The sequence below is a fragment of the Panthera tigris genome, chromosome C1 (assembly GCF_018350195.1).
Source record: "Panthera tigris isolate Pti1 chromosome C1, P.tigris_Pti1_mat1.1, whole genome shotgun sequence".
Lineage (NCBI taxonomy): Eukaryota > Metazoa > Chordata > Mammalia > Carnivora > Felidae > Panthera > Panthera tigris.
In genome coordinates this window covers 19,286,373-19,308,245 of record NC_056667.1, presented here as the reverse complement: position 1 = coordinate 19,308,245, position 21,873 = coordinate 19,286,373, and the positions used below count along the sequence as shown (strand labels likewise).

The following is a 21,873-nucleotide window of genomic DNA, read 5'->3' as shown; positions in this document are numbered from 1 at the left end:
GGGAGCGAGAGAGAGAGAGCGCGCGCGCGCGCGCATGCACGGGGGAGGGGCAGAGAGAGAGGAAGACAGAATCCAAAGCAGGCTCCAGGCTCCGGGCTGTCAGCACCGAGCCCGATGATGCGGGGCGTGAGCCCACCAACTGGGAGATCATGACCTGAGCTGAAGTCGGTCACTTAACCGACTGAGCCCCCAGGCGCCCTTATACTCATTTTAAAGGTGAGGAAACCACGGTTCAGAGGTTCACTTGCTGAAGGTGACACTGCTAAATTGGGGTTCAAACCTATCAGTCTTCAATTTCAGGGTTTTTCTCCTCTCCTGTGTATGCCCCCAGATCTTTTTCCCTCCTGGCCAAAGGATGATCCAGGGTATCTTGGCGGAAATGGAGGATTTGGTAAAGGGGAGAAATAAGCTGAAGAGTGTCTTCTTGGTGTCTCTGGTGGCATGTGTATTTCAGGGACGGGTCAGCCGCGACCACCTGTTTCTGCAAGCAGGCCCCAGAGGAGAACCAGCTCACTAATGAGTCGCTGGGGGAGGAATGGATCCCTCACCGTCAGATTGAAGAAGGGGAGAAGGAATTCCATGTCCGAAACTGCCAGGTAAGCTTGTGCCAGTTGGGGAAGGGAGAGTTTACCTGTCTTCCTCCTACTATAGTCACTAAGAAGACTTTTCACTAACCTTCTGTCCTGAAATCTCAGCCATAGTGGGTCTGAGCTTGCCACATCAGAGAAATGGGGTATTAATCAAGACTTTTACAATTGCAGGTGACAGAAAGTCCATTTAATCTCGTTAGGCCAAATGGAGACTTGATTGGCTTATCCAGGCAGTTGTAAGTGGGGCAGGACCACGGGAGCCAGACAAATACGGTCAAGACCTTTCTTTCTTTCTCATCTCTGCTCTGCTGGTTGGTCTCGTCTGCAAACTCGCTTACCTTGTGAGGTTAGAACCATAGCTCGTGACAGTCTGAGCTTGCGTATGTTTCAGCTCCCCCTCTGAGAGAATTAGGCTCTTTGGGGGTTGTCTCCCAGTCGTCATACCTGCCTCAAGCTGCAGGTTGAAAATGAAAAACCCTGGGGGGAGGCTCCTAGACTGGGGAGAGATACCCAAATGGGAAATTCCCATCAGAAGTACATTGATAGACTTGAGGGGAGCACAGTCCTCAAAGGTCAGGGTTAGCGGGCAAAGTAGGAGCAGATGAGTGCTAGACAGACAAAAGCAATAGATGTATGTTGTTGATAGGCACGTAGAATCCAGCACTAGGTTGATTCAAAAACACTCTTGCTCCTTTTGTGTTCAAGGTGCTTTCATATGTGTTGTCTTATTCGGTCCTTTTGACACCCCCGTGGGGAGGTGGGTAGAGAGTCTGTATGGCAGTGCTGACTGCAGTGAACTGTTAGGTGGTGCTTATGTGAGCTGCTAGGAGGTTGCTGAGCCTTTCTCAGGATGTGGAACCCACAGTGCTTGCTGAGATGTGGGTGGGAAAGCTATCCCTGCATTCTTCCTTGGCTCTGTCGGAGAGTGAGATCCCTGCTGGATGATTGTGCGGCGTTCCAGCTCCCACCAGGACTGTCTGTGTTGCAGGTGCATCAGAGGGTAAGCGAGTGTGCACGGGTGTTGAAGATCCTGCAGGAGGTCACTGCCGGGCAGATCGTCCTCAACATCTTGCCTGGCGGGTTGGATCTGATGACTTTGAAGGTATGGCAGCCATTGGTATGACCCTGAGCACACATATTCATCAGGACTTTTTTGGTGACAAATAACAGAAACCTAACTCATTAGCTTAAACCGAAAGAGAATTTATTGACTCAAGTAAGTGGGAAGATCCAAGGCAGACAGGCTTCAGGCCAGTGTAGCTAGATCCAGGGTCTCAGACATTGTCATCAAAGCCCTGGCACTCTCTCTACCTTCTCCTGGCTCAGTTCCACTCCTGTGTGTGTGAGCTCCATTCTCACTGCACACCCCCCCCCCCCATTAGACAAGAAAGATGTTGCTGGCAGCCTGAACCTGTGTGTTTTTTTTTTTAAGTTTGCTTATTTATTTTGAGAGAGAGAAAGCACAAGCAAGGAAGGGGCAGAGAGAGAGGACGACAGAGGATCTGAAGCAGGCTCTGCGCTGACAGTAGAAAGTCTGACACGGGGCTCAAACTCACGAACCACGAGATCATGACCTGAGCCGAAATCAGATGCTTAACCTACTGAGCCACCCAGGCGCCCCACCCCAAGCGCTTTTTCAATTCAGCTCCAGATTTAACAGGAAGAGAGATTCTGTTGCCTCCACTATTCTGGGAAGGCCGTGGCCCTGCTTGGGTTACTTGTCCCTTCTAGATCTATCACTGTACCAGAAGGACAGTTGTTAAGTGGGGCAGATAGATTGGCCTGCCTCGGTTCTACCCCCACTTCTGGGTCAGGGGAACCTGAGCACCAGGACTGGCAGCCCTACGGGGCCACACGGATAAGGAAGAGATGTTTCGGTCCCCAGAGGAAGGGCTGTCGAGCCACAAACAACCTGCGTCCACAGCAAGCTAATTCCTTCCTTCAAGGGGATCTCAGAAATCCTCCCAGGAGGATAGAAACTGTCTTGGCTATGGAATCTGCTGCCTATGAAGATACATTCCCAACCCCCCTATCTTTCCCACCTGATTTCAAAAATAGCTCAGGCTCTATTTAGACCACCAAGAAATCACACAAAAGCATGAAGAAAAAAATAGTTTTTTTACATTTTGATGTTTGTCCTTCCAGTTCTTTTATTTATCTATTTATTTACTTATTTATTTTGAGAGAGAGGGAGCCTGCAAGCAGGGGGAGGGGCAGAGATAGAATCTTAAGCAGGCTGGTGCTCAGCACAGTCTCCATCTCACAACCCTAGGATCATGACCTGAGCTGAAATCAAGAGTCGGACACTCAACTCACTGAGCCACCCAGGTGCCCCAGGCTTTCTAGTTCTTTTAAAATGCATAACGTATACGTATACATTTTTAAAAGCAATAATGTTATCATTTAATACAAGCTTTTGTATGGCCTTTTTTTTTTTTTCCACTTAGCAAAATAGTCTGAATGTTGTCTTATGCCAGTGAATATTTTCTAGGGCATGATTTTTAATAGCTGTGTAATATTCCATTGCATAAGTGAGAATGGTGTATGTATATATATATAAAAAATAATAATTACTGCCTTAAGAGTACTTACCGTGATGAGAGCCCTTCGCACAAACTTATGCGGGAAGTATTATCTCTTTACATAGAAAGAAACCAAGGATCAAAGAGACTAAGTATCTACCCAGGGTGACACAGCTAAGTAAGTGGTAGGCTCAGGCTTCAAACTGGGGCTTTTGGATCCCAAAGCCTGTGCTGTGTGCCCCAAAACCTTACTACAAAGTACCTTTTAGGGGCACCTGGGTGGCTCAGTCAGTTGAACATTCGACTCGATTTCAGCTCAGGTCGTGATCCCAAGGTCATGGGATTGAGCCCCACCTCGGGCTCTGCACTGAGCATAGAGCCCTGCATGAGAGTCTCTCTCTCTCTCTCTCTCTCTCTCTCTCTCTCTCTTTCTCTCTCTCCCCTCCCCCACCCCTCTCCCCCCACCACTCTGGCTCTCTGTATAATAAAAATAAATGAAAAAGAAAATACCTCGTAAAGGCTCTAGTAGCAGAGTATGTGCCTGGATGCCCAGTTGGCAAGGCAGAGATCTGAAGCGCTTTACCAACTATTTGATGTATGTCATCAACCCCCACTAGACAAGCAGGGTCCTGGGCACTGAAGTGAAGGGCTGCACGCCTGTGAGCCTAGGACCAACATTAGGCAGGCTGGAGTTTAGTTCGATTGTTGTATTTTGGAGAAATACAGAATAAGAAAAGCTAAGAACGTTTTCGTCTATCAGATTACAATCTGAAAATTGATTACTCACTCTTGTTGGCAAAACTGTGGGGAAGTAGAGATTACAGATTGCCCCATGCAGGGCAGTTTGGCGATACTTATCAAAAGCACAAATGCACATATTATTTGACCCACCAGCGTCCACTTCTTGGAATTTATTCTATAGATACTTGTACCCATGCAACATGATGTACGTACAAGGTTAATCATTCCACTGTTGTTTGTAATAGCGAAAGCTGGATAGTATCCTAAGTGTTCTCCAGTAAGGGAAGTGGTTTAATAGATTATGGAACAATGGATGTATTAGTTTTGGGAATGTTAATTGCTGTAACTTGTAAGCCCCAAATCTCAGCAGCTTAACACAATGGAAATTTAATTCTCTCCCACGTAAAGTCGAAAATGGGTGCTCCTATGCACGAGCTAACTCAGGGATCTAGGCTCCTTTCAGCTCATAGCTCTACCCTCTTCCACTTGTGAAACCCAACTCCACTGTGTGGAGTTGGAATTGGAAAGGGTGTAGAGGTTTGTATGAAACACTTTTTATGGGCCAAGCTTGGAAGTGGAGATATCGCTTTCGTGCTCATTCGTCGGCTAGAACTCGGTCCCAAGGCCACATCCAACTGCTGGGCAATAGAGTCTAGCTGTCTGTCCAGGAAGAAGACAGATTTGGTGATCAGCCAACTGTCTATGCCATGGTGAAACTCATTGTAGCTGTAAAAAGGATAAGGAAGGTCTTTATGTACTAATATTATTATGTACAAAGGTAAGACACAATGCCACTTGTATAAAAAGGGGGGGGAAGTATAGAGTCACATTTACCTGTATGCATGTAAGTAAGCTCTGCAAAGACACTGAAGAAACTTACCCGTGTAGGGATAGGTGTTGGGCAGCTGTGGGAAAAGGGAACGTGGTACACGGGTGACTTTGCTATATACTCCTGATTTTAGGGATTTATAAATATATTAACCTATTTAAAAAAGCTAAAGTGGCCACCAGCCAAGTTGTTGGTCGGAAGGTACTGAGCAAGGGGGGGAGAATTTGGATACAGAGCCTTGGGTTAGAAATTGGGGAGAGCAGGGGAGAGCATGGGAGCCGGGCAGAGGCTGGACAGCAAAGGCTAGAGAGATTTTCGAGCCCCTTAGCAGGCAGCTGCAGTGGCTTTTTATATAACCAAGCCCTGCAGGCTTCTGTGGACAACCAGAAATAGATACTTGCGGAGCATGTTCGAGCAACCAGACTCACTGCTAGAGAAACGTCAGGACAGATGCCCAGAGGAAGGAGAACCTGAGTCTGTTTCTGGATGAGCACGCCTCACTTCAGAGGAAAATGACAGGTGGCAGGAGCTTTCTGTTCTGTCCTTGGCTTGGTGCACATGTCAGCCTGTTGGACTGGCTGTAAGGCAGGGGTCTAGAGGCCAGAGACAGTTCTTGTTCTTAACGTGCTCTTACACTGATGGGTCAGCGTGGAATCACATCATTTATGTCCATTCATTTATGCATGTGTGTATATATATAATATATATATATTTTTTTAATGTTTATTTTTGAGAGAGAGTGAGAGACAGAGCGTGAGCAGGGAAGGGGCAGAGAGAGAGGGAGACACAGAATCCGAAGCAGGCTCCAGGCTCTGAGCTGTCAGCACAGAGCCTGACGCGGGACCCGAACTCACAAACCACGAGATCATGACCTGAGCTGAGGTTGGATGCTTAACTGACTGAGCCACCCAGGCGCCCCTGTTGGTATATATTTGAATGTCTCCTCTGGTCCAGGTGTTACAGGCAGTATGATTACAAAAACAAAGGTGGAAAACATAGTTTTCAGAATTCCTGACTACAGAAAGCTGTTCAGCCTGGGGAATGCCTGACTGGCCGCTCTCCAGTGAGCAAGAGGTTCTTAACGTGCGGGTGGGAGCTCACCCACTGTACTGTGCTCCCACATCACTCTCACTCTTTGCCTCTTGCCTCTGAAGAATTCCCAGAAAAGCAACCCCTCGTTTCTGATTTGGCTCAGTTCTCTGCTTTCCTCAGGGCAGCATCAACATGAGCCGCGTGGCTGTGATGGGACATTCATTTGGTGGGGCCACGGCGATACTGGCTTTGGCCAAGGAGACCCAGTTTCGGTGAGTTTCCCAGCAATGCTTCTGTGAGCACACACCATTCATTCAGCGTGTGTTTGTCACACAAGAGTTATATACTAGGCACTGTTTTGGGGGCTAAGGGTTCAGTGGGTCTAAGATTTCATGGAATTATGTTATTGTGGGAGGAGATGGACTAATAAACAGTCAAATCCCCAGTCCCCAAGTGTAGTGAAGCAAATAAGAGGCCGATATGCCAGAGTAATTGGAGGTTTTTTGGAGAAAGTGACATAAACCAAGACTTAACAAAGAAACTAACCATATAAAGGTCTAGGGGATCATTCTAGGAAGAGGGAACAGCTAATGCAAAGGCCCTGAGGTAGAAAGAAGCTTGCTGTGTCAGTGTGGGAGAGGCACAGTGAGTGAGGGGGAAGTGGCTCAAGATGTGATCAGAGAGATAAACAGGGGCTAGATCACAGGGCCTTTTGGCCACAGTGAGGGAGTTCGATTTTATTCCAGGTATGATGGGAAACCGTTGAAGGATTTTAAGCAGAAAAAAAATCTTTATTTATTTATTTACTTATTATTTTATTTTATTATTTATTTATGTATTAAACTAATTGCTACACTCCACGTGGGGCTCAAACTCATGACCCCAAGATCAAGAGTCACATGCTCTTCCTGCTGAGCCAGCACCACCCCCCTCAACCCCACCCTGAGAAAAATCTTATTTACACTTGTAAAGATCCCTCTGGCTACTGTGTGAAGAATGGACTGTAGCAGGACAAGACTGAAAACCAGGAGGCTAGTTAGAGGAAAGCTATTTCAGAGTCAAGGTCAGAGGTGATGGGTTTGCATTAGGACAGAGGTGGCAGGATGGAGAGATGTGAATTGAGTCAGGATATATTTTAGAATTTTCAGGACTTGGTGATGTATGAGGTGAAGGAAAGAGGAGTCAGGTTTTTCATTTTTGTATACATCATCTGAGTGGGAGATGAATGTCCTTCATTGATATGGAGAAGACCGGAGGAACTTTGGGGGTGGGGTGCTAATCTTGGGGCCTTAGTTTTGCCCCAGGTGACAGATTACTGCTTGCCACACTGGCCATGTCTTTGAGTTGTGGCATCGAGGAACCTTTTCCTGACCTCCCATGCCATGCATGCTGTGGGCTCACATAGCTCCTTGTGCCGTCAGGGCACTAAGCTGCATTTCGTTACCTTGTCTGTTCTGTCTCCCTTTCTAGACTGGGAGCTCCATGAGAGCAAGAACTGTGTCATTTATCTCTGTATCCACAGCACAGAGCTAAGCACATAGTAGGTACTCAGTGAATGTTGAATGAATGAAGTACCTTCTGAGTAACCCAGGTCAGCAACCTGAGTAGATCCAGGAGAAGGTCTGACCCTTGCTCTCAGTGAGTTTAAAATCTAGAAGAGTCTTTGGTGACAGGTAAAACTGATCTCTACCCAAGATCCTAACTGAAGTGTCTGGGCTCTGGTACCCCCATTCCTGGCTTTCTGAGCTTTTGTCCCCCTGAAGGGAAGAACCCTGCCCCTTCCCCCTCTACCCTAACTACTCTTACCTGGGTTTCTGCATGGCTATTCCAATGTCTGGTTCCATGACAGGTGTGCTGTGGCTCTGGATGCTTGGATGTTTCCTCTGGAACATGACTTTTACCCCAAGGCCCGAGGCCCTGTGTTCTTTATCAATGCTGAGAAATTCCAGACAGTGGAGAGTATCAACTTGATGAAGAAGATATGTGCTCAGCACGAGCAATCCAGGATCATAACTGTCCTGTGAGTAAGCCCCAGGGTCATGATCCCCAGTGTCCTCGCCATTTGCTACCTAGCTGTGGCTCTCTTAGTTTCTTCTACATTATCCATAATTTCTACCCATTAATACAGCACCTGAGTACTTCCTGAAGTGCAAAGCCTTATTCATTCCTTTAGGATTTCCTATCTGTCCCTTTCCACTTAGCTCTATCTACGGCAATTCCTTTACTAGTTTATATGACTCGATGACAAGATTTACCTGTTACTTTCTGGAACAGAAAGCAACTCTTTCCCCCGGAGAGGAAAAGTGTGGGTCGGGGCGGACTCCAGAGATCTCGAACCTCATTTGGGAATTTTACCGAGTCTTTTGAAGACTGTAAATGTACTAGCCCTTCCACGTTCAGGAGATAGGCCTCAGGAGACCTTGAAAACCTAAATTCAGATACCTTCCACAAACCATCTATATTCTGCCCAAGAGAAACCACACTCTTCACTTCCATTGCTGGCACTATCAGATGGTTTTCTTTCAGGAGCCATTTTTCACAGAAAGAAAATTTTCTGAGTGACTTTGAGATACGTACCGTAGCTCGTAAGTGGCACACAGTTCAGGTGCAGGGCTGAAGGCTCACTGACAGATCTCTGACTTGCTTCCGCCCCGCACTCGAGCCTCACAGAGCCTAATAGCGCAGGCGTCAAGGATCCCACGTTCCGTCTTAGCAAGACGACGAGTAACTACGTGTCACGGGCCTTTGCAATCACTCAGGTAGTTGAAACGCTAAGTCTGAAGCGCTCATGCTAGGAGTCTGCCACCCTTGCTCATCTTGGCGGGGCTGTCTCCCCGAGGGCCAGCCCTCCCTTTGGCTGTTGATCTCGTGGCAGCGTGACAGTTTCCCCAAGCCAGTCAGATTGAGGGTAATGGTGGGAAGGGAGGTGAGAGCAGTCGGGAAGGGGATGATTTAACTGTTGGCAGTGTATCACTTCTTAAACCGAGCGCTGGGTATCCATTATGTTTATTCGTTACACTTTTTCGTGTGCCTTAAGTAACACATTTTTTTTTTTTAAGTCAGTTTTTCTGCATGATATCAACCAAAGTTTGGCATTTAGGTTTTCTTCCCTCATTGAATTGATTAGGAAATTGAGTTGGGAGCAATAGCCCAAAATGAACCTGCCGAGAACTTTTCACCTTCGAATTAAATGTATTTGATATCAAAGAACTTAAATTCTAATCCAGAAACCCTCTTTTATAAGCATTTGTCCTCACTTGTCTGGTTACTTAAATGAAGACAGGGGATTCCTTTTCCTGTTTACTTTGTGGTACATTTCTGAAGAAAGAGGAGCTGCCATGTTTTGTGAATGTTCAGGAGTCACGTGAAAGCCATGGTGTGGTGGTTTGTCATGACATAGGAATGGCCGGTGTGGCAGACCTTGCTTCCTCACCCCTGCGCCTGCCCGCTCCAGCTAACTCCACCCTTCCCTGCACCGTCAGACGTTGTGTTCTAGGGGCCGAGGCAGCTTTGAAGCCAGGCACCCCTGTGTTCAAATCCTAACCCTGTCCCTTGCTAGCCGTGTGACCTCAGGCAGTTCCTTTCCTCGGATTCCGTCAAAGGGGAAATGCTTCCCTTACGAGACTCTTGTGAAAATTGAGATAATGCACATAAAAAAGCTCGCACATGGTGAATGCTTAACAAATACTAGTATGCCTTGACCTCCAGACCCATCCCAGTTACTTGTTCCTCTTTTCCTCTAGTGGTTCTGTTCATCGGAGTCAAACTGACTTTGCCTTTGTGGCTGGTAACTGGATTGGTAAATTCTTCTCCACTCAAACCCGTGGGAGCTTGGACCCCTATGAAGGTCAAGAGATTATGGTGAGGGCCATGTTGGCCTTCCTGCAGAAGCACCTTGGTAAGGAGAGAACTGGGGTTTATGGGAAAGCCATGGGGTCCCTTAGATTTCCCTGCACAGTGGTCTATACCGACATGTCCCAGATCAGGACGATTTATGGCACAAGGAAAACCTGAGCGAAGGAGAGAGTTATGTAGAATTACAGAAAGAACACTTAGCTGAAAGTTCGGAGACCCTGACTCTGTCTCTTACTACCTGAATGAACTTGGCCTCATCATTGAACTCCTGAGCCTTGGTTTCCTCACTGTAAATCGAACATTCACCTCTCTCTACTCCATTACTTGGGTCCTAACTCATTATCACTCACCTCATGTGGATTGTGGAGGTTATAATGATAAATGGGCTAAATTCGTGGAAGTGCTTTAAACGAAACAAAGCACGGAAGGCCTGTGACCAGTGTCATACATCACAGACCAGCTAAATGGCAAGGCCTGTAGAGGTCATCGGTCCATCCTCCCACCCAGAGGAGATGGCCCCTTCCCTGCCATGTGGAGAGTGTGCTTCTCTGAGGGTCAGCCCTCTCTGCCTCTCCATTTTAAGACTGATACCCTAGTTAGGCTTGTTTTGGTTACAAGGACTAGATATTGACTCAGTTACCTCAAGAAGAAAAGGGGAGTTTATTGATGAAAGTACACCCAGCCAGGTGGCAAGCAAAAAGTTACAGGAGCCCAAGTAGGACTGGCCTCTCTCTCTCTCTCTCTCATCTCTCTCATGGGCTTAGCCTCATTTCCTCTCATGACATCTCTCTTTCTCTTGGCTCCAGTCTGTATTTTGCTTATACTCTACTCTAGTTTTTCTCTTGCCAGTAGCCTCTGCTTGTTCAGTTGCTGGTCCCTCATAGCTCCAGTCAGCTCGAACCACTCGTGGCTCGGTCTTTCTTCCTTGCGGCCCCCTCCCATCTTTGGCTCCCACTGCTCGCTGCCATGTTTCCTCGAGTTTCCCAGACCGGATTCCCAAGAGAGACAGCTTGGTTCTACCAGCTCATCTTTACCTAGCAACGCATCGTAGGCCACTGTCCAGCTTAGGCCCAGAGCTCTGGATCAGATGTCCTTCTCTGATCCACCAACTGTTGTGCTAGCACAGTGCCCTTCAGAAGGGAGCCAGGCTGGCCTGGGTTTCCAAGGTTCCGCCTCACCCCAGCCTAAGACCAAAATGTCCTACTTTGTGACTCCTCCCACTTGCCCTGATCATCCCCTCAAGGGCTACCCAGAGGGGCCCCCGACCCCTTGCACATGGCAGGTCTTCAGATACTTTAAGTCCCCTATGGTGTCCTCTCTGAGTTTCCTGGTCAGTAAGCTGAATGTCCCCGGTACCTGCGCCTGTTCCCCGTGCAGCTCCCCGTGTGGCCATTATTATCCCCTTCGGATGCACTGTTTGTCACCACACCTGGGTGGTGCCCCGACTTGAGCAGCCGGTTGCGGTACAGCAGCACCGTCACCTCTGTGCTCTGGACACTAGACTTCTAGTTGCGTGGCCTGAGCGCATTCACAATTCCAACCGTTGCCTAACAAATTCGGCTTGGATTGAGTTTGCTTTTAAGACACATCTGTTCTGTTACGAGTTTATTGACTTTTTGAACCTCCGTTTGCATTTCGAAATTTATGCCTGTTCATTTTCTCTTGCTCATTGTGTGAGCCATTATGCCTGCCTGGGTTTAGAGACTTCCAGGGTTAATAGAGACCGTGGAGCACCACCTGTCACCTCCTAGGAGAAGAATGAATCCATGACTCTAGACTTTCATGGAGACTGACTACATGGTCCTCAGTCCACTTTCCCCATTTCCTACTGGCACCATGTCATTAGGTAAGAGCTAAGTATGACAGGGGAGCCTACCATGGCGTGATTGGTATTTCCGCCTTTAATACCAATGTCTGGTGAGCTAAGGTACTTATTACGGAGACCACCAGAAGAGGAGACGGAAGGGAGGCAAGCCCTACACTGAAGGGAGATTACTGAGGATTTGCATTATGCCAGGCTTTCCACTGAATACTATAGATTCAGTATGAGGTATAATCCTGAAGATGACCCTCTCCGGCAGGTACTTTTATTATTAACTCCATTTTATAGGTGAAGATAGGAAGCTTAGAAAATTTAAGTAATTTGTCCAAGGTTATCTGGTTATTGAGTGGCAAGGCCGGAATGCAGCCCAACTTGTCTGATTCCCAAGCCCACGTACTTAGTTGATGCACTGTTCTGCCAGTGACTGATGCCCACGATATATGCGCTCAGTCTTGAGGAGACACAGAGGGCAGGCGCCTGGCTGATGGAAGGGAACAGACAGCCGAGGAAGGAGGCTCCCTAGACAAAGTGATGCTTATCTTGAATCTTTTTTTTTTTTTAATTTTTAAAAATGTTCTTACTTGTTTTTGAGAGAGAGACACACACACACAGAGCACGAGTGAGGGAAGGGCAGAGAGAGAGGGAGACACGGAATCTGAAGCAGGCTGCAGGGTCCGAGCTATCAGCACAGAGCCTGATACGGGGCTCAAAGTCACAAACCACAAGATCATGACCTGAGCCGGAGTCAGAGGTTTAACTGACGGAGCCACCCAAGCACCCCTGCTTGTCTTTAATCTTAACCGATGAGTACAATTCTCCAGGCAAGAAAGGGGCAAGGATATTCTAAACAGAAGGCGCAGACGCTTGTATGGTCAGTTTTGAGAAACTGTGTTTAGAGTATCTGGCTCTCGGGGGCACCTGGGTGGCTCAGTCGGTTGAGTGTCCGACTTCGACTCGGGTCATGATCTCACGGCTTGTGAGTTCGATCCCCACGTCAGGCTCTGTGCTGACAGCTCGGAGCCTGGAGCCTGCTTCGGATTCTGTGTCTCCCTCTTTCTCTGCCCCTCCCCCGCTCACACTCTGTCTCTCTCTCTCTCAAAAATAAACATTAAAAAAAAAAAAGTATCTGGCACTCGGGATAGTGAGTTGGTGGAACATACAGGCAGAGAAGTGGGCAGAAGCCAGAGGAGAAGCCATGTACTTGCTGAAATGAGAGTGGATTTTATTCCCCTGGCAGGGGACTGTCATGATCAGACTTGGGTGTGCGAGCCGGCTGCATCATGGAGGACGGGCGATGGGCCTGTCTGAAGCTCTGGCATAAGCAGACGAGAAGAGATGACACAGGGTCCGAAAACACAAAGGCTCTCACTTGGAACAGTTAGCTTTGCAGCGGGAGAAAAGCATTTTGGTGGCCACACAATACATTGGCACACGAGAAACTAAGCTGAGTTGTAGTGAGCTGACCCTCTTCTGGCTCCTACAAAATACCTCTGGGAGGGCATATGCCACTGATCCGGGGATATTCTTTCTCTTTGTTAAAAAGATTGGTGCTTCTGGGGCACCTGGGTGGCTCAGTCATTTAAACGTCTGACTCCCGATTTCGGCTTGGGTCATGATCTCACGCTGACAGTGTGGAGCCTACTTGGGATATTCTCTCTCTCTCTCTCTCTCTCTCTCTCGCAAGATAAATAAATAAACTTGGGGCGCCTGGGCGGCTCAGTCGGTTAAGCGTCCGACTTTGGCTCAGGTCATGATCTCATGGTTTGTGAGTTCGAGCCCCGCGTCGGGCTCTGTGCTGATAGCTTGGAGCCTGGAGCCTGCTTCGGGTTCTGTGTCTCCCTCTGTCTCTGCCCCTCCCCTGCTCATGCTCGCTCTGTTTCTCAAAAATAAACATGAAAGAAAATTTTAAAAATAATAATAAATAAACTTTTAGGAAGATTGGTGCTCCTTTCCAGTGAACTACAGGTAGCTTCTGTCTCCACCTAGTGCTCCTCTCTACCGCTCTCCCAGAAGACTATTTCACATCTTCTCCTTTGCGAACCTCTGACACCCTCCCCTACCCTGTCTCTCAGCTGATTAACTTCGCCTCCCACCTCACTGAGAAAATGGAAGTAGTCAGGACTTCCTCGAAATCCCAGCACCTCGTCTACCCACCTTCATGCCTATGCTCAGCTCTGCGGCCGGTTCCTAGAGATTCCCAGTCAGTTGTCTAAGGCCACCCCTCCACTCACGTACCAGATTCCCTCCTTTTCCATATGCCGGCAGCTTTTTCCTCTTTATCTTCCATCATCAGTTTTTCCCTCTCTTGCTTCATTTCACCCTGAAATTTCTCTTTAAAGATACCTCTCTGGGAGGTGCCTGGGTGGCTCAGTCGGTTGAGCTGCGAGTCTTGATTTCACCTCAGGTCATGATCCCAGGGTCGTGGGATCGAGCCCTGAGTCAGGCTTTGCCCTGAGCATGGAGCCTGCTTAAGATTTTCTCTCTCTCTCTTCTACCCTCTCTCTCTGTCTGCCCCACTTGTGCTTTCTCTTTAAAAACTAAAAAAAAAAAAAAAAAAAAAAAAAAAAAAACTAAAGATCTCTCTTTTGACCCCACTTTCTCCCCTGTCTTCACCCTTTTTCCCTGTTCCTCCTAACAGCAAAACTCCTCAAAGAAGAATGTCCGTCTTCGCTTTCTCTGGTTCTTGTGTTCGCATTCTCTCTTTTTTATGTATTTATTTAGTTTAAAACATTTTTTATTTATTTTGAGAGAGAGAGAGAGAGAATGGGGGAGGGGCAGGGAGAGGGGGAGACACAGAATCCAAAGCAGGCTGCAGGCCCCGAGCTGTCAGCACAGAGCCCGACGTGGGGCTCGAACCCACGAACCGTGAGATCATGACCTGAGCCGAAGTCGGCTGCTCAACCGACTGAGCCACCCAGGCGCCCCTCGCATTCTCTCTTGAACCCATTCCAGTCAGGCTTTTGCATCCCAGTTCCCCATGAAAACTGCTTTTGTCAGTGTGGCCAGTGACCCTCACAGCCTTCCATCCGGTGGTGAACTCCATTCCTCGTCCCCTGGCATGCTCAGCAGCTCCTGACAGAGTCGGGGACGCCCACCTCTGTGAACCCTGGAGTTTGCTGCCAGGACACCCCACGGTGGGTTTTTCCCCTGCCTCGATGTCTGTTCCTCTTCGGTCTACTTTGCTGCTTCCAGGGCTCAGGGCTTGGACCTCTTCTCTACCCGTGTCCCCTGATGTCATCCAGTCTTGCGGCTTTAAGCGCCATCTCCATGCTGGCAAGTCCCACCTTTCTATCGCCAGTTTAATCTCTTCCATGAATGTCGCCATTTGTCTAAACCCACCACTCAACGTTTCTACTCTCTCGCCAGCCAAACCTGATTTCGGCTGCGGTCTTGCCCTTTGAGTTACTCAAGCTGTAGTCCTCACTCTTGTCTCTGCTCTCACATCCCCCTTTCCAATCTTTCAAGAATCCCCTTGGCTCTGCCTTTAAATTACATATGGAATCTCGTCACTGGTCCTCACCCCCACGACCGCCATCCTGTCCAAGTCGTCTCTCACTGAAATCACTGTGAGAGTTTCCTGAGTGGCCTCCCTACTGCCACCCTTTCTCCCCACACGGTCTTAATCGAACAGCCAGAGTGATCCTGATAGAAAGTAAGTCAGATCTTTCACACCCCTGTTCAGAATCCTCCAATGGCTCCCCATTTCTCTGAGGGTCAAAAGCCAACATCCAGCATCCTGCTGGGCCCATGTGATGTGGCCCTCTGGTCCCTCCTGACCCCCTCTGCTGCTCTTCCTCAGGCCTCCTTCCGTGCTGCTGCAAAAGCCTCCCGCACTCCAGGCACTCACCCACTTCAGGGCCTGTGCACTGCCATTCCCTCTGCCTGGAATGGAACACTGTTCCCGTATAGTCTCGTGGCTTCTTCCCACCTCCTTTAAGTCTCTGTGCAAATCTCACCTCAGTGAGGCCCACCTTGACCACCCTTTTTATTTTTAATTTAATTTAAAATTTTTTAAGTTTATTTATTTAAGTAATCTCTACACCCAGCGTAGGGCTAGAACTCACAACCCTGAGGTCAAAAGTCACATTCTTCCATCCAAGCCAGCCAGGTGCCCCTGACCACCCTTTTTAAAACATTGTCCCTTCCCTGCCTCCCCTTGCCCCATCCCCCAGCCACCACCACTGCTTCTCTTATCTCGCTCTATTTTGTTTCCCATAGTATTTATCACCACTTCCCATCCTATGTAATTTCTTGTGTTTATTGTTATACCTACTAGATTACGAGCTCTGTGAGGATAAGGATTTCTATTTGTGTGTGGATGTATTTTTAGCACCAAGAACAGATTGGCACATCATGGGTGTGCTCGATGTTTTTTGAGTTAACAAATCTGTAACACTTACTTGTTGAGGACCTGGTCCATGCCACGTCCTTGGCAGGGTGCTGGGGATCCAAAGATGAAGGAGAGTGGTCCCTGCCTTCTGCCCCAGCTTTTGTTTGTTTTGAACAAAAGCACAGTGAGTGCCTGTTCGGCTGTGCCCCACTCCCTCAGCCTGAGGCCTTGGATCCTTTGTGACTGTTGCTGCTGTGTATTTAGACCCATCTGCCGGGGCGCCTGGGTGGCTCAGTCGGTTGAGCGTGTGACTTCGGCTCAGGTCATGATCTCATGGTCAGTGAGTTCAAGCCCTGCATCGGGCTCTGTGCTGACAGCTCAGAGCGAGGAGCCTGCTTCAGTTTCTGTGTCTCCCTCTCTCTGTGCTCCTCCCCCACTCGTGCTGTGTCTCTCAGAAATGAATAAACGTTAAAAAAAAAAAAAACTTAGACCCATCTGCCCACGATCCCGGGGCCCTCTCGTGAATCATATCCAGTTGTGCTGCCTCACGATATTGCCATCCTGTTCTCTCCTGCCCTGCATCGAGGTGGCCCTGAATTTGCACCCACGGGCTAGCATGCAGAAGACTTCTTCCTGTTCAGCAGCTTTCCTGAGCTCGGAAATAGGCTTTCCGTTTTCTCACCCTTTCTGACCCAGGCGTGAATTCTGCCTCTACCACTTACCAGCTGTAAGGACCTTGGGTGAATCGGGTAGCTTCTGTGAGCCTCAGTTTCCTCAACTGTAAAATAGGGCTAACATAGTACTTAACTCATAGGGATATTGTGAAAAAGAAACAGTGCATGTTTGGCACAGTCTGTAGAATGAATTATCCTTCAGTAAATGCTGCCTTCTGTTACTAATTATTATCATTACTGAGTTGTTATGGGTTAAGCAAGTCGTTTATGAAGCACGTGTATAAAAGCATTGAACGAAGCACAGTTATACTGCGGTCACCATCACAGCCACTGTAATCAGTCCTTTTGGTATCCCCGGTGCTCCTCTCAAGGCTGACCCGCTAAATCCATGGTAGCTACTCTTTGATCTAACCTGGCAAAGATTGACTTGACCGTCCTGTTTTTTTCCCCATTCAGACCTGAAAGAGGACTATGACCAGTGGAACAGCCTCATTGAAGGCATTGGACCGTCGCTCATCCCAGGGGCCCCACACCATCTGTCCAGCCTGTAGGCACAGCTGGCCATTTGTGAAAGGTCACTGAGCTGAGTTCCCATGCGGGGCCTGCCCAGGGACACCCGTAGCCTCCTATCGAGAAGTGGCTGATGGTGACCCTTCTTCGCAGATTAAGAGGATGAAATCACACTGCTGATTAGATAACTGGGTACTTTGATCTTGGACTTGTTGATCTCAAACTCATGCTGGGGTGTGGATCACTTACTGATTGGCAAACTGACTTTCTGGGAACTGAACCCTGATGGTGTGGGGAACAAGCAGTGGGGTAGAGTTGGTGGGGGGGGGGGGGTGCTTCCAGCCCCAAGCTCTATTAACCCAGTGGCCTACTCCCTCACCTCGGGCCAGTGTGGCTTCTGCAGTGGAAGGAAGGAAGCCAGAGGATGGAATGAAATTTCCACCTTCAGGACCTCTAGCCCAGCCTCGCACTGTCTCCTCCCACCTCTCCGCCTTCTCCCTCCCCAGGGCCACTTGGTAAGTTCTGATCACTTTAGGTAACTTCCTAGGATAGAGACCACTGTTCTCTGTTTATTTTCAAGCCTTCTTGTTGCATGAAACATCAGGACTCAGACTTGTGAGCCCACGGAGGAGGACAGAAGCATTGTCCTCACAGCATAGGGAGGGAAGCAGAGTCCACACTGGTATCGCAGAAGTTTCTGGATGTCATGGACTTTTGCTAAAAATGTATCTTGACAAGAATCAACACAAGTTGGTTGAGATGGAAAAGATAGATTAACACCATTAAGTGGCCTTTTGAACAGGCCCTTGCCACAAGAGGGAGGTAGTTTGGTTGGTTAGAATTCAGGCAACCACCCCTGGAGAGGTCTAGGGACTCTTTGGTCTTGCCCCTTACGTCAGATACCATGAGCCTCCAACTTGCCTGGAATCAGGGTGCTATAGTCTGTTTTCTGGCTCTGAGGCCCTAGCCTCAAATGTAAGTCAAGATATAGACTGAATTTCCATTCTGTTCCATTTATAATATGAATGATATTAATACTCATGTTTGCCTAATGATATGTTGGAATATTTTCTTTATTTAATCTGCATTAGAGCAAGATGGTGAGCCATCTGGAAGTAACTTTTCCTTCTGTCTTTCTTTGTTCACTTACCACTTATGCCCATGTGGAAAAAAACTTTAAAAGGAAAGGAAATCTTCCTGGGGATCGAATTCAAAGTTGTCTGGGAACATCAACCTGAAACCCTCCTCTCCACTACTCTAGACTTCATACCTCAGCCCAGGTAGTAGGGGACCCCAGATGAGGCAGGAGCAAAGGGGAAATGCATCTACACAGTAGGTCCAAGGTCAGTGCCACCAAAGCAAGCTGGGACCATGTCTTCCATCTTGTGACAGCTCTTCTCTCTAAGATGTGAAGCGTCAGCTCCCCTGAGGCTGTGGACCTTGGGAGGATCTATGAATTCCAGTGAGACAGAGCATAAGGAGAATATCATTTAAGTGCTGGGCTCTAGAATTCTGTATCCTGGTTTTGAGTCCTGACTCTACCACCACTGAGTAAATTTGAGCAAATTATGTTCTCTTTCCATTCTTAGTTCCTGAATTTCTAAAATGGGGATCTGCATCATGAATTGTTAAGAGGATTAAGTGTAAAGATGAGTGACCCAAGGCTTATTTAAAAGTATGTTTCTGGGGCACTGGGTGGCTCAGTTGATTAAGCGTCCGACTCTTAATTTCCGCTCAGGTCATGATGTCACGGTTCTTGAGTTTGAGCCCCATGTAGGGCTCTGCGCTGACAGCATGGAGCCTGCTTGGGGTTCTCTCTCTCCCTTTGCCCCTCTCCCCTGCTCTCCCTCAATCTCTTTCTCAAGAGTAAATAAACATTTAAAAGTAAATAAATAAAAGTATGATTCCTACTTTCCGAATATGTGAGATTTTTGTAGTTATCTTCTAGCTGTTGTTTTCTGGCTTAATTGCTTTGTGGTCAGAGAAAATAACCCATATGGTGTTCATCCTTCAGGATTTGTGGAAACTTGCTTTTTGGCCCAGTATAAGGTCAGTTTTGTAATTTAAATGATTTAAAAGACTATATATAAGAAGTTTTGGCTTGCTTTTTTACTCAACCACACATTATGGACTTCCTTCTAGGAGAATGCATGCAGATATTTAATAGAGCCTTCCAACCCCCGCATGGGGACCAGAGCCCCTCCGCACTCGCAGAACCAGTATCTACTGGTTCTTGAGCCTGGGGCTGGTTCTGCAGATGCTGAGGGGCCAGTTCTGGCAGCATGAGCACATGAGACCCAACTGCTACCTTAGGCAAATAAAGAATGCAGATATATTTTGTAGAGAAGGTTCTCAGAAATTGGATCTGTTTCCTCCACTCAGTTCATGTTCTGGTAATGACTCATTTATCCAGCAACGTTGGAGTAGGTGAATTTTTATATAATTGAAAATTATCCTGTAAGCTACAGAATATAATATTGACTTTTTTTTTTTTTAAGTAATCTCTACATCCAACACGGGGCTTGAACTCACAACCCCAAGATCAAGAGTTGTGTGCTCTACTGACTGAGGCAGCCAGGCATCCCTAATACTGACTATTTTGAATTATCAATCTACCAAAAAGATAATGCAGTTACTTGTTAATGTGAACCGATCTCATTTAACTTTTTAGGATGTTTCTATTAAGATAAACCAGATTATATGGTAGTAACAAGCAACCCCAAACAGCAACAAAAGTTTATTTCTTGCCCATGTTCTTGTTCTCTGTTGGTTGGCTAGAAACTCTGCCTTGTGTCTTTTTTACCCTCATAAGACACAGAGGATCTATGAATTCCAGTGAGACAGAGCATAAGGAGAATATCATTTCAGTGCTGGGCTCTAGAATTCTGTATCCTGGTTTGGGGACAGTGGGGACAGTGGAGCTGCCACTGTCTGAAAGCGTCCTTTGCTGGTTGCCATGGGCACCCATTAGCTCTTGAAGCTTCTGCCCAGAAGTGCCACTCACTATTTCCATTCACGTTTCATTAGCCAAAACTAGTAATCCGCCCATACCTAACATCCCATACCACACCCAGAGAGCCGACCTGTCTGTGACCGGTCTAATGTGTGAGCAGTGGCACACCCTTATCTGTAAAGATGTGGATAGCTGTTTGCACCTATCCTGTTTGCACCTATCCTGTTTGCACCTATCCACCTAGTGTGGTCCCCAGCAGCTGTCCTCCTCGTTCTTTTGGTTGCTTTTCAGAGTTTGTGTTTGTCTCCCTTGCAGTCAGACTGCCAGCCATCACTCTTCGTTGCCTTTCTTGCGCCAACCCCTCTTCACTTGAGATTTGTGACTTGTGGTCAGCCACATTATTTACAACTGTCTAAAGTAAAACTAGGTAGTCCCGGAGGGCTTTAGAGACTTCTGCAGTCAAAACGCACTGCCTTTAGCCCTTGGACTTTATAATCCTTCCTTTGACTGCCCAGAAGGGATATCACAAGGCCTTTGGTCTTTTGTCCTGGTTTTTTGTTAGCTCCCAGGGTATCAAAAGACACCAGATAAATGGCCTTTAGAGAAGTAAGATGATCCGGCATATTATTTGGCATTTGCTGGTAAATTACATGCTAGCGAATCCTTTCCAAAAGCAAAGATGTCTCAGATTTCTCTTGTCTTGTTTCCCATCCCGTTATTCAACTACACCCATGGAAGCCTCCTAGTGGTGTTTTGTGAAGTCTCTGTGCGGGGCATGGTGCATCAGTGAGGAGGGAAGGGTAGTAAGCACAGACTGGAATGAGAGTCCTCATCCCTCCCGCTTCCTGGTCTTGTCAGGCTGAGGCTGGTCGGGCTCTTGCTGTGCCCGCAGCACAGCCCCCAGGTACATTTCTAGTATACGTCCTGACGTGCTGTCTACTTGCTCATCCTCAAGAGGACTACTAGGCTCTTGAAATGTCAGTCGATGAACTCCAACTCCATGTGGTGGCCTTGTGTGGGACTACATCTGCTCCCCTTTTCTTCTGGGACACCACTTACCCCTGGGCCTGCAAACTGACAGAGGGAGGGACAGAAGAAGCCATACTCTGTACTCAGGACCCATCCTCCTTAAGAAGCTTACTTTCTGTCCCGTCACAACCACACACAGATACCAAGTGTCCCTGCCCATTGCCGCGTAGCCAAGTAGCAGTGATGAGGTTCATCATCACAGCCTGGGTTAACGGGCCCTTCCTGTGAATCTAAGACTATGTTCAGGGCTTTACATGCGTCATCTCGCTTCTCACAGTAACCCCCTGAGGTGAGGGGCTATTGGCCTCATTTCATGTATGAGGAAACAAGAGCCTTAGAGAAGTGACTCGATCAGCAATCACAGCAAGAATTTGGCAAAGCTGGGATTTTGGCGTCAAAAGCCAAGCTCCTAATCACTGAGCCGTACTGCCAGATACACATACTCAATTTTGCACCTGCTTCTGTCTTTTTAAACTGTCAGGGTATGAAGAATGCAATTTCATGAGAAATTGAATCAAAAATAATGAAACTCCACGGGGCACCTGGCTGGCTCAGTCAGTGGGGCATAGGACTCTTGATCTTGGGGTTTTGAGTTCAAGCCCCATGCTGGGTGTAGAGATTACTTAAAAATAAAATCTTGGGATGCCTGGGTGCCTCAGTCAGTTAAGTGTCTGGCTCTTGATTTTGGCTCAGGTCATGATCTCACAGTTCGTGGGTTTGAGCCCCAATTGTGTTCTGTGCTGACCGTGTGGAGACTGCTTGGGATTCTCTGTCTCCCTCTCTCTCTCTGATAAATAAATAAATAAATAAATAAATAAATAAATAAATAAATAAAATTTTAAAAATCTTGGGGAAAAAAACCCAAACTCAAAAAAAAAAAAAAAAAAAGTCAAACTCCAGCAATTTCGATATGACATGTATTTAGATTCCATGACATCCTCAGCATTATTTATTAAGAAATGGGTTGGGGGAGAGAAATGCCCTTC

General features: G+C 47.5%; 1 protein-coding gene across 3 annotated transcripts in view; it reads left to right on the top strand.

Moving 5' to 3' along the window:
- Positions 1–21,873, top strand: part of PAFAH2 (platelet activating factor acetylhydrolase 2) — a 64,139-nt gene that overhangs the window by 14,764 nt on the left and 27,502 nt on the right. For 2 of the 3 annotated variants that reach the window (XM_042996198.1, XM_042996197.1), the window contains exons 6-10: positions 455–596; positions 1,579–1,692; positions 5,895–5,986; positions 7,564–7,734; positions 9,458–9,612. In XM_042996198.1, the coding sequence (XP_042852132.1) occupies positions 455–596; positions 1,579–1,692; positions 5,895–5,986; positions 7,564–7,734; positions 9,458–9,612 (674 nt within the window). Of the gene's footprint in view, positions 1–454; positions 597–1,578; positions 1,693–5,894; positions 5,987–7,563; positions 7,735–9,457; positions 9,613–16,851; positions 17,961–21,873 lie in introns of those variants that run through there. The other variant, XM_007083653.2, reaches the window with a different exon arrangement.